The sequence below is a fragment of the Mixophyes fleayi genome, chromosome 12 (genome assembly GCF_038048845.1).
Source record: "Mixophyes fleayi isolate aMixFle1 chromosome 12, aMixFle1.hap1, whole genome shotgun sequence".
Taxonomy (NCBI): Eukaryota; Metazoa; Chordata; class Amphibia; order Anura; family Limnodynastidae; genus Mixophyes; species Mixophyes fleayi.
Window position 1 is genome coordinate 45,262,008 of NC_134413.1, and position 12,409 is coordinate 45,274,416.

General features: G+C 44.6%; 1 protein-coding gene across 6 annotated transcripts in view; it reads left to right on the forward strand.

The window, feature by feature from the left end:
* The window catches only part of LOC142108441 (NACHT, LRR and PYD domains-containing protein 12-like), a 274,230-nt gene that overhangs the window by 11,704 nt on the left and 250,117 nt on the right, over positions 1 to 12,409 (forward strand). For 5 of the 6 annotated variants that reach the window (XM_075192079.1, XM_075192082.1, XM_075192081.1 and 2 more), the window contains exons 2-3: positions 8,378 to 8,440; positions 9,905 to 10,053. In XM_075192079.1, coding sequence (XP_075048180.1) covers positions 8,407 to 8,440; positions 9,905 to 10,053 — 183 coding nt within the window. In that variant the 5' untranslated portion in view covers positions 8,378 to 8,406. The remainder of the gene's footprint in view (positions 1 to 8,377; positions 8,441 to 9,904; positions 10,054 to 12,409) is intronic. The other variant, XM_075192083.1, reaches the window with a different exon arrangement.

Here is a 12,409-nt window from a genome sequence, read left to right on the forward strand (position 1 = left end):
GCAGCCAGAGCCGAGCACAAGCCACAGCAGCACAAGAAGCCGCAACGCCAAGGAGACCACCAAGATTAACCCCGGCAACCAGAACCAAGGAGCCAGAGGCAGCACCGTTGGTGAGTAACCCAGAAATATCTGATGTTGTACCAGAAATTGATTTGGGGGAGGAGGACAGAAGGGAATTTAGGAAGGCCCAACAGACTGACCCATCCCTAGCCAAACTGAGGAGTGCAGCAGACGCTGGGGGAGGGGAAGTGGCAGGCAGTAAAGTAGTGTGGGACAAAGGACTGTTATATAGGGTAGTCACCCCCACCCTAGATCAAGACCCAGGGACAGAAGTGAAGCAGTTGGTAGTACCATGGGCTTACCGGACCCATTTATTAGTGCTGGCCCATGACATTCCAGCAGCGGGGCACTTTGGGACCAGAAAAACGTTGGCCCGGTTGTTGCGGACTTTTTTCTGGCCTCAAGTCACCCAGGATGTGAAACGTTACAAAGCCTCCTGTGACACCTGTCAGAGAATAGGGAGAGCCCCTAAGAAAGTTCCACTACAATCCCTGCCTATAATTGAGGAGCCCTTTGCCCGGGTGGCTATAGATATCGTAGGTCCATTAGCCATCCCCAGTTACACCGGAAAAAGATTCATCCTCACCCTGGTGGACTTTGCCACCAGATACCCAGAGGCAGTAGCCCTGTCGTCCATAGACGCAGAGCATGTGGCCCAGGCTCTGGTGGACATTTTCAGCCGGGTAGGATATCCCAGGGAAGTGGTTACTGACCAGGGGACCCAATTCCAAGGGGACCTAGTCCAGACCCTATGGGAAAAGTGGGGCATTAAGCCCCTACGAACCACCCCGTACCATCCCCAGACCAATAGGTTATGTGAGCGTTTCAATGGAACGCTGAAACACCTCCTGAAGGCATATGTACAGTCTGAAGGGAGAGACTGGGACAGGGCCCTGCAGCAGCTCCTGTTTGCATACAGGGAAGTACCCCAGGAGTCCACCGGATACTCTCCTTTCGAACTTCTGTATGGCCGGAGGGTACGAGGCCCCCTAGACCTGGTTAGAGAGAGCTGGGAAGCAACATTCCAGGCCAATGAGCAGCCTATCCTTAAATATGTAGAGAAGATGAGGGAGAGGATGAAGAGAGTAGCGCAGCTGGCGCAAGGCCATTTAAAAGGAGCCCAGGCAAGACAAAAAGAGTGGTACGATGCCCACGCTCAGGATAGGAAGCTGAACGCAGGACAGAAGGTGATGGTGCTAATCCCAGTGAGACGGAATAAACTTCAAGCCACCTGGGATGGCCCATACAAAGTGGTGAGGCAGGTAGGGCCGGTTAACTATGTAGTAGCGCTGGATGATGAGGAAACCTGGCTGAAAACCTTCCACATCAATCGACTAAAAGGTTATGTGGAACGGCAAGTGGCAGCAATGGTGGTGTGTTGTCCCCCCATGGGTCCCACAGAGGTAGACCCCCTACTGGAGATGATAGGGGAGGTGAGAGAGGAAAAGGGGGTGGAGACAGTGACAGTGGGGACGCAGCTAGGAGAGGGACAGAGGCAGGAAATGAGGGAGGTACTGGAGAAGGAGCAGGCCCAATTTACCTGTAAGCCCGGTCGTACCCACCTAGCCACCCACCATGTAGACACGGGGGAGGAGAAGCCCATAAGGCAGGTAGCATACCGCATGACCCCCGCTGTACTGGCCCAAGTACGGAAGGAGATAGAGGAAATGCTGGCCTTAGGAGTAATTAAGAAGTCAAATAGTCCATGGGCTGCAGGGGTGGTATTGGTCCCGAAGAAGGATGGGACCACCCGCTTCTGCGTGGACTACCGTAAACTAAATGAGGTCACCACCACTGATGCTTATCCCATGGCCCGAATAGATGAGCTACTAGACAGGCTAGGGGCAGCCAAGTTTGTGTCAACTTTGGATCTGAGTAAGGGCTATTGGCAAATTCCCCTCACCCCCGAGGCTCAGGAGCGGTCAGCCTTTATAACCCCACTGGGATTGTTTGAATGTACGACAATGCCGTTTGGGATGAAAAATGCTCCAGCCACATTCCAACGGATGGTTGATGACCTGTTGGGGGGGTGTCAGGAATTTGCCCAGGCTTACTTAGATGACATTGCCATCTTCAGCCAGACGTGGGAGGATCACTTAGTGCAGGTGTCAGAGGTCCTGAGGAGAATCAGGCAGGCAGGGTTGACCATTCGCCCAGACAAATGCTTCATGGGCATGGCAGAAGTGCAATACTTGGGGCACCGTGTTGGTGGGGGAATCATACGACCTGAACCGGCAAAAGTAGAAGCCATTGTTCAGTGGCCCCGACCCACCAACCAAAAGCAAGTACGAGCGTTCCTCGGGATCGCAGGGTACTACAGAAAATTTGTGCCGCAGTATAGCACTGTTGCCAGGCCCCTGACTGACTTGACAAAGAAAAAATACTCTAGACGTATAGAATGGACCCCAGAGTGCGAGGGAGCCTTTGACGCTCTGAAGGCAGCATTGACCCAGTCCCCAGTGTTAGCAGCCCCAGACTTCAAGAAACGATTTCTGGTACAGACAGATGCTTCAGGGTGTGGACTCGGTGCTGTGCTCAGCCAAGTGGGGGAGGATGGGCATGAGCACCCAGTAGTTTATTTATCCCGAAAGCTGGTGGATAGAGAGGTAGCCTATGCCACCATTGAAAAAGAATGCCTGGCCATAGTGTGGGCCCTAAAGAAATTACAACCCTACATTTATGGGCAAGAGTTCACAGTAATTACAGACCACAACCCCCTTTACTGGTTACAAAGATCTGCTGGGGAAAATGGGAGGTTATTACGGTGGAGTTTAGCATTACAAGGTTATAACTTTACTATCTCGCACAAAAAGGGAAAAGACCACTCAAATGCGGACGGACTCTCCAGAAGAGAGGAGGAGAACCCTTCATTAAGGAACCCACCGTGCCAAGGAGAACATCTGGAGCCCGACCACCAGACTCCAACTGTCCCCTTGATTTAATAAGGGGGAGGTATGTGACAGACCCGGGCCTTATATTGAGAATATCGTGCCAACCCGGTCCGTCCTCAGTGGGCCAATTGAACAACCATGGCCCACTCTGTTATTAAATGCCGCCCGGTGGCCAGATCTGTTATTACTGTGGTGTCCAGAGAGGGAGGGGAGAGGCAGCTCACAGGAAGTGTGAATCAGCTGTGGACCCTGTGACATCAAAAACTAGTGGAACGGGTTAAAAAAAGGAGGGTCAGGACCTTATCTAAAATCAGTAGGGGGTCTCTCCCTGTTTGCTAACTATTGTTCTAGCAAGTCTGCAACACAGTCTGAATGGCACCATCACAGCAAGGGGTGACCACTGATGTCATGCACTATTTCCACCCCGGTTACCACCCAAACTCTTCACACCACCAATCACAAGAGGACAGTGAGTGGGGGGGGGTGGTGAGAAGGGACCAAAAAGGAGCTGTCTGGGGGATGGGGGGTGTTGTTGGAGAATCTGGAGACAGCAAGGACCTGTTAGAGAGTAACCGTATTCTCGCAGGGCCTTAAAGGAATGCTTGAGGCAGGAGCTTCTTGACAGAGATCGGACAGTGTACCTCTAGGACTGATTCTGTTACCACTCCATCGGGAGACACTCGCAGATTCTGGGGAATTGGTGAGCCTACATCCGTAGGGAGACTGATACCCAGGGTCCCACCAAGCTGGTGGAGAGTTGGCCGAGCGGCTGGGATCAGCAAGATACACAGACCCACCTTAAGGATCAGAAACCCTGGCCCACTTGGATTGTCAGCTGTGGATTTTATTACCAGGAGTTTGGGCCTGCTAGGACTCTGTGCTTGGAGGTAACCTGCTGGGGATTTTGTTGGGGAGTTTTACTTGCACTGGTGATTTTCTGACACTTGATATATTTGGCGGGGAGAACAAGTTTCTCCTTGGGGAGCACTGTTGTATTTTACTAAGTGTGTGCACTTTGTTTAATAAAAGGGATTATTATTTCTTTCCTGTCTCCTTACCTGTGTGACCTGTGAACCTAGAGGACCGGGTATCTAGAGAGCTTTGGTAATAACCCCGGTGTCCTCACACCTGTCCTTTCTATCACTCACTCTGCCACCCTTAGCTCTTACCCTCCTGTAACTGTGACTGAGATACTCTCTCTTTTCTCCTCCCCTTCTTCTACAACCTGTCCTCTGGATCCTGTCCCCTTCAAGATCCTTCACTCCCTCTCTTCCAATGCCTGTTATCACCTTTCTCACCTCTCTATCCTCTCTCAACTGGTGTCTTCCCCTTCGCCTTCAAGCATGCTTTCATCTTTTCTATTCTCAAAAAACCTTCCCTTGATCCATCCTCTGTCTCCAACTGTCGCCCCATATCTCTGCTTCCCTTTGCTTCTAAAATTCTCAAACCACTTGTCTTCAATCGTCTGACCCACTTTCTCTCTTCCCACTCTCTTTTTAACCCTCTCCAGTCTGCCTTCCGTCCCCTTCACTCAACTTTAACTGCCCTTACTAAAGTAACAAATTACTTACTCTCAGCTAAGTGCAATGGTCACTTCTTCCTTCTTGAACTCCTCAACATCTCTTCTGCTTTTGACAGTGTTGATCATTCTCATTTCCTCACCACCCTTCACTCCCTAGGTCTTCGCGAAACGAATGTCTCCTGATTTGCCTCCTACCTCTCTGGCCGCTCTTTTAGCACGTCTGCTTCTGACTCTTCCTCCTCCCCTCTTCCACTTTCTATTGAAACAAGTCTCTGTCCTTATCCCTTTGCTCTTGTCTCTCTACATCACCTCTCTTGGTGAACTCATTCAATCATTTGGCCTCCAATACCACCGATATGCTGATGACACACAAATCAATCTTTCCTCTCCTGAACTCTCTCTCGCCGTCCTAACCCAGGTATGTAGCTGTCTCTCTGCTGTAACTATTTGGATGTCACAGCTTTTCCTGAAACTCAACATCTCTGTCAGGATTTCCCAGGTATGACCACGGAGAGAGTGTAAGTGGTTATAATGACTTTATTAAGACACACAGATGACAAGGTAACTTGATTGCAGTTCAGTATACAGATGAGAAACAACAGGTAGCTTCAGCATACAGCGTGGAACTACAAGTACAATGGTTGTTGATGGGAAAGTCCAGTACACAGATAACAGCAGTAGTAGATTTCAGCAAGCAGCGTGGAACTAGAAGTACCAGGTATAATGGTTGTTGATGTAGAAGTACAGTACACAGATAACAGCAGTGTAGACAGAAGCTGAGCACAGGGAATGCTCACAGGAGTGACCTGATGATCTGGCCCAGACTGTTTGAAGCAGGCAGGTTTATATAGGCCTCATGCAGGTGATACAAATCCCAGTGATCAAGGAAAATAACCAAAGTAGCACAGTGGCCCCTTTGGTGGGCAGTGGTACTACAAGTAGAATGCATAACAAATCCAATAGAGTCACTGCAGACAGCAGCTGCAGAATGCAAATCGTGACAATCTCCAAGTCCAAGCTCATCATCTTTCCTCCTGCCAATGTTGCTATCCCTCCCAATATATCCCCCTTGGTTGACAAAATCACTCTGTCTCCTTTCACCCAAGACCACTGCCTTGTAGTCACCCTTGACTCAGCCCTCAGCTTTACTCCTCATATCCAGTCCCTCACTAAATTCTGCCATGTCTGCCTCCTTAACATTATGAAAACCTGACCCTTCCTCTCTACGGAAGCAACCAAAATCCTGGTCCATTCACTCATTTCTCGTCTTCTCCTTCTCACTGGCATTCCTCACTCTCGCACTTCTAACCTTCAATCCATACAGAATGCTGTGGCTAGCCTCATCTACCTCTCCCACCACATCTCTTCCACTTCTCCTCTGTGTAAATCCCTTCATTGGCTCCCTATCCAGTTCAGAAAACAGTTCAAGCTCCTTACCCTCACTTACAAAGCCCTTACCAACACTTCTCCCCCTTACAACTCTGACCTTGTCTCGAGGTACTTACCTACCCTGCCACTCCGCTCCGGCTTTGACCTCAGCCTCAAATCACCTCTCATTACCTCCTCCCTTGCTTGCCTCCAAGACTTCTGCCTTGCTTCCCTAATCTTTGGAACTCCTTCCCCGTCTCACTCGACTCTCCACCAACCTTCAGTACTTCAAATGCTCAATCAGAACTCACCTTTTCAAACTCACCTATCCTACCACCTCCTAACCATTCTATCCATCACCTCCTATTCCTTGTCTGCCATCTAAATTTTTCTCCTAGTTGGTCCTACTGTCTCTCACCACCCCTGCCTTTAGAATGTAAGCCATAACAGGCAGGGTCCTCTCCCTATTGTCCCATGTCTGTCTACTGTCCCTCGTTTGTCCTGTCACGTCACGTCTTTTGCTGCACTCTGTTTGAGTCCTGTTACAACGCTGCTGTTTTGCCCCTGAACTTTACACCTCACCTGTAGGAGTTAATCCCCTTACCCGGTTAAGTACCTGCAGCTGTTTTTCGGCTTCATATACCTGCCTCAGTCTGTGTTTGGTGCAGTTGATCATTTATACCTGGCTGCTGCTTGTCTCCTGTTCATCCCTGTTCCAGTTTCATTTACTGCTGTCTGATCTCCTATTGTGACCTTTTGCCTGATTACCAGACCCTGCTTGTTTGCCTGTTGTCCTGACCTCTACCTGATTACCGGATTATCTTGTTCGCTTGTGACCCTGACCTCTGCCTAGAAGGGGCACCCGTGCAATTTTTCTGCAGACCCCACCCCCTAGGGAATCCAGCCCAGAGCTAAACAGCTTGGGGTTAGTTTGTCATTATGACAGGGGGACCCCTGCTGGGTGTCCCATTGCTATAGTTCCACCCACCCAGAGTGGTTGGCCTAGTGCTGGTTGCGGTAAAATCGTGGGACCACACGCATTTTTAGCACGTCTCTGCCAGTTCTGAGCAGGTGCAGAGTGATTTTGAGTACTATAGGCTCAAAAAAATGCAGATAAATGCCCTAATGAATCATTCTCTAATAGTGCTGTGAGTTTGGGGCAAGGATTTTTTATTCATCGAAAGAGGGCATTTTGTTTTCTCTTCAGAGATTTTGAATTAAGCATGGCTGTGTCATTAGGAGGGAGTTATGGGAGAGAAAGTAGCTGTCTATTGCCCACTCAAAGTTGGGGTGGTTGATAGTTGGGAGGCTTCAAGTTTATGTGAAGGAGAATAGAAGGATTGATTGATTCATTATTAGTTTGTAGTTATAGAGGGCCATGAGTTTGAGTCTTTTAATGTGGGAAATGGCACTGGAGGTTTGTTTTTGTTTTTCTCAAGAAGTGAGTCTAACTTATCACTTTTTTCATAAAAGCACTGCTGAACCCACTTAATGGATCTAGCAGCTTTTTTTAGCTAGGACCGCATTGATGTGGACTTGGGTAAATCAGTTTGTTGAGGAGGTCAGGGTTGAGAGACCCCTGGTGTTGGATTAGGAGGGACCAGATTTCAACTTCCAGACTGTTTGTAAGCTCTCTTACAACTTTGTTTCTGGGAGCTGCAATACAAATTAATTTTCCTCTGATTAATGGAGACATTCATTGAGTTGCATAGGGTCAGGTCCAAGCAATGTCTCCTCAGACATTCTCCATTTCAGGAGAGGAGGATTTCCTGCAGGAGAAGCGAGTAGAGGTCGCAGATATCTGGACATGGGCGTCAATAGAGTAGAGAACGAGTCTCAGAGTCTTTATTTGAATATGGCCAGAATCTGCCTCTCAGTAATTTTGAGAAATTGAAGGGGTTAGGAATAGAAAGTACTCTGACCATATATACTTTTTAGACAAAACTAGGTGCATTAATTTTCTGGTGGGTCAGTAGACAATGAAGCCTACACAGCTTAAGTGCTCCTTCTTGTCACAAATCCTTTTTTATCTAACTTTTTTAAACAACCTGAGTTCAGTGGAAGACAATAAATGGAAAGATATCTGCCACTTATAGCGACTGACAATGGTTAGTTTTCTGTCCTGTAATGTACTTGGAGTTGGAGTTCAGAAAAAGAAACAAAATGGAGCCCTTACAAGCCAATATTACAGAGAGTGATAGCAAGATTGAGACTCGACAACAGTGTTCACAGTGTGTGCTCCTGGCTGTCAGTAGGGGGAGACATGAAGAAACACTGTGCATCCTGGTCCCATAGCAGTCATGCAACACAGTCACCACCATCTTGGCATTCTAAACATTGCAATCACCAGTTACAGCAAACTAAAAGGCACAAATATATGCAGATGACATCACAAAGGGGAAAAAACACTGAATTTGTGCCCCCTTTTTTCTTGTTTCATTAGTCATCCATTGTGTGCTAATTTTATACAGTAATATATTGTAACTTTATTCACTTCTGATATAAAGTGCTCCATATATTATTTTCTTCTCTGAAGGTTGTATTGGTTACTTACCCTGTCGTGCAATGGAGGAGGATCAAGAAGTAGCTGTAACAAAAGGTCAGTATGATTCTTTACTCTGTCTATGTCTCTATGTAATTATCTGTGCCTAGTTAAACTTACAGATAATCAAACTAAGAAATAAACAATTGTAATACCGATAAATATGGTGTTAAAGTGTGCAGAACAATAATGTGAGTTCACATCCCCATCCACTTACTACTCAGTGGTGTGGGGGATGAAGACAGAGGGCAAAAAAGAGCCTATAACGCTCCACATCTGCGTCTCATGGGGAGAGACTGAGACAAATTATAGTGTTTAAGCAGGGGGTAAAATTATGAACCTCTAATTTTGTCAAATCAACGATTTACGGCGCTTTTGCTGTTTAAAACAGCAATTAAATTAAAGGCAAAACAATGATATAATGACCTACCACTACTAGAGATCTATTTAATGAGAATTATATTTAGGAACACTATATATCCTGCTTATTTTCACTTTAAGGTAGCACTAGTTATTATATAATTAGCAAATAAAAATATACATGTAGATTTGCTTTTAGTTGGTAAAGGAACAATCAAGATGAGAGAAATTCAAATACAGTTGATAGTTAATAAAAATATAGCTTATTGCTTAGGAGAAGTAGATTGTGGAAAAATCTATATGATTATAGCTCAGATTTGGTATATCAGAACTGGTACATTAGAGGTACTAAATCTTATTTTTATTGAATTGAATCTTGTTTTAGAATATTATATTTACAAAAAATGTTGCTTAGTTATGCAATTCTGGTTTTCCAGCCTGTGTGGTGTAGGTGTTTCCTTCTTCCCAGGTTAGAAGAAAGATAGCCGCCAATCAAGAACTGAATCCAGGAAGAAGTTACTAATTTATTTGTCATACCATCTCATCCACCACCAGATTACTTACTCCTATCGATGGATTGTTATTTCCTGCACACAGTACCCATCATACCATCCCCATCTCTAGGATCTGTGTGCCACTTAATGACCCAACTGTTACTGTGTGACTGGTTGTTTCAAAGTTTAGTCACCATTTTTTTTATCAGATTGAACAGAAATTGCTCTGATTATAAACTATGTATTTTTTATGCCCAATAATGTCTGCAAGGACAGGACCTAAACTGCATGCCTTACTGATTCACATGTTACATATGTGACAGATGTGCTGTAATACAAAACAACCCAATATTTACTTACTATACATTCCCACTTGCCAAGAATAACTATATATATATATATATATATATATATATATATATATATATATATATATATATATATATATATATATACACACACACATCATTCTGTTATTATTCTACTAGCATAGAGAGATGCAATGTAACAACCTGTAGCACACAGCTTTCCCATAGTATGGAGATTTCCAAATCCTTACTATTTATGGCTGTTGTGCATGTGACATATCTGTATGACTCTTACTTCTTAGTGATGATGAAGTATTTTCTTCCCCATCTCTATTTACATGTCTACTTACATGACACAGAGAAGTTCCCAGAGCTTTTACATCAATATAAAGATTCAACACTGAGGACAATATATGAATATTATAAAGATGATCTTATCTACATTGTGGAATCTGACCCTGACCGTTTCTTCAGTGAGCTGACATCACTGACTACACAAGGGAGAGAGGTATGGGAACTCTTTCTAAACTTACTATTAAATGTAACTATTTAAATAATTTTCACATTGTAACTGCAAACCACATTGATGTAGTGAAAGTAAAGCAATAGCTTCAATAGGGCAATTTCATTTTGTACAAAGGATCACTCCCGTGGAGATTGACCCAAAAAGTAAAATATAGTGAGCACAAATTAATATATTTATATAGACCTATTCAAGGTGAGATATACACCTCTATTCTGCACTTCACACCTGCTCATTGTGATATATTGTTATATTGTGATATGCCAGGGTTATGACAATTGTGTAAAAATACACATGGAAACCAGTCACTAAATATATGAGTGAGTTAAAACCCTCATTCATCATCTACATTGCATATTTATAAGGTGACTCAGAACTATGCAGTGTCCATCAGTGGGTACAACAAATCATACAAAAACCAAATCCTACATGCAAACAGAACAAGGACATATGAGGTTGACGAAAAATGTACAAACATGTGACAATGGGTATAAAGGGATACGATTGTGATAAATGACAATATAGAGGTAGAGGGTAATGCTGAGCCTTTAGTAAACAGAGAGACTGGATGGTAGCTGGTGTTATGTTCTGTTACCTTTATTTTATCAGGGAAGCATCAAACAGGTTGATTCTGTGCTTTTTATTACTTTTAGTTTGCAGAGGGAGTAATCTCAGATGGGAGTGGGATAGGCTATAGGGAAGAGGTGAGATTTGAAAAAATGCTTGAAAGATTAAAGGTTTGGGGGAGAGTCAGGTCAGGCAGATTAGGGTGTTCCATAAGATTGGAACATCATGGGAGAAATCTTGAAGTCAAGACCCAGGTAAGAGTCAGTGGGTGTGACGGGAAATATGTTGTTACAATATCAAAGAGGGAGAAGTGTTGGTGAAGGCTTTGAATGTGAGGACATGTAGCTTGAATTGGATTCTTAAGGTTATAGGGAGGGTATGTAGGGATTTTCAGAGTGTAACAGTGAAGAGGAAGATCAGTCTTGCTGAGGATTTAGGACAGATTGGAGCAGGGATAGATGGATGAGAGGAATGCCAGTTTGTAGGGCATTGCAGTAGTCATGGCAGGAGATGGCAAGATAATGGATAAGGGTTTGTTGTGTGGAGTAAAGCTGAGGGTAATCAATGATGACATAAAGATTTAGGATAGCCCTAATTGTTAAAGGGGTGAATATATAATTAGCATGTATGTTGGACTGGGAAGAGCAAATTTATGTCAATTGTGTGAGAGACTAGAGAGTAGTGACAGTGGAAAGAGGCTAGATAATGATCTCTGTTTTGGGCATCTTGAGTTTTAAGTAGTGTTGGGATGTCCAAGTGGAATTTTTGGTGTGGCAGTTTAACATATTGCATAAAAGAAAAGGAGAGAGCTCAGGAAGGAAGAGGTAGATTTAGCTTTTAGCATAGGAGTGGAAGTGGAGGCCAAACAAGCATACAAGTTCATTTAGAGGAGGGTTATAAAGAGAAAAAGCAGAGGGTCATGAATAAAGCTTTCAGGGACCCCAACAGATAGAGGGTGTGGACAGGAGTATTGGTTAGGTGTACGGATAGTTAATTAGCATTAAGGAGAATGAACAAGGAGAGCAAGGTGCTGCACATGTCAAGGGAGTGAAGGATGTGCAGATGAAGAGGACAGTCGACTATATCGAAAGCAGCAGAAATTTCATGGAGGATAGTATAGGGAAGGGACCCTTTAACTTGGCTAAAAACAGATCATTGGTCACTTTAGAGTAGTCTCAAATTGATGAAGAGCCCAGAAACTCTGTTGTAGAGGGTGAAAGTGGGAGTGAGAAGAAAGGCAGTAGTTTAAGTGGTTGTAGACAGTTTTCTCAATTAGTTTGGAAGCATAGGGAAGGAGAGAAACAGGGCAGTAGTTGGAAGGAGAGGTAGGATTGAGAAAAGGTATAGGAGATGTTGGTGCATGTTTGATGATGGAAGTGAAACTCCAGTAAAGAGGGACATATTCAAGAGCTAGATATGAGCAAGCATTGAAGGGTAGGGAAGGGGTCAAGGGGACAGGTTGATGGGGTAAAGGAAGAAAGACGTGTGAAGACTTCGTCCTCAGTAACAGAACAAAAAGAAATTAGGGTGGATAGGGGAGTGCAGGAGAAAGTGACAGTGGGGTGTTGCATTTGGCTATTTCTCAAAGGGTAGTGATTATTATTATTATTATTATTATTATTATTATTATTATCCTTTATTTGTTGGGCGCCACAAGGTTTCCGCAGCGCCGTACACAGTACAAACAGTAGTACAAAACAGGGTGACAAAGTACAGAACAATAAACACAAAGTACCAATGCTTCAGGAACTCCAGGAAGACATATGGAGTAAAG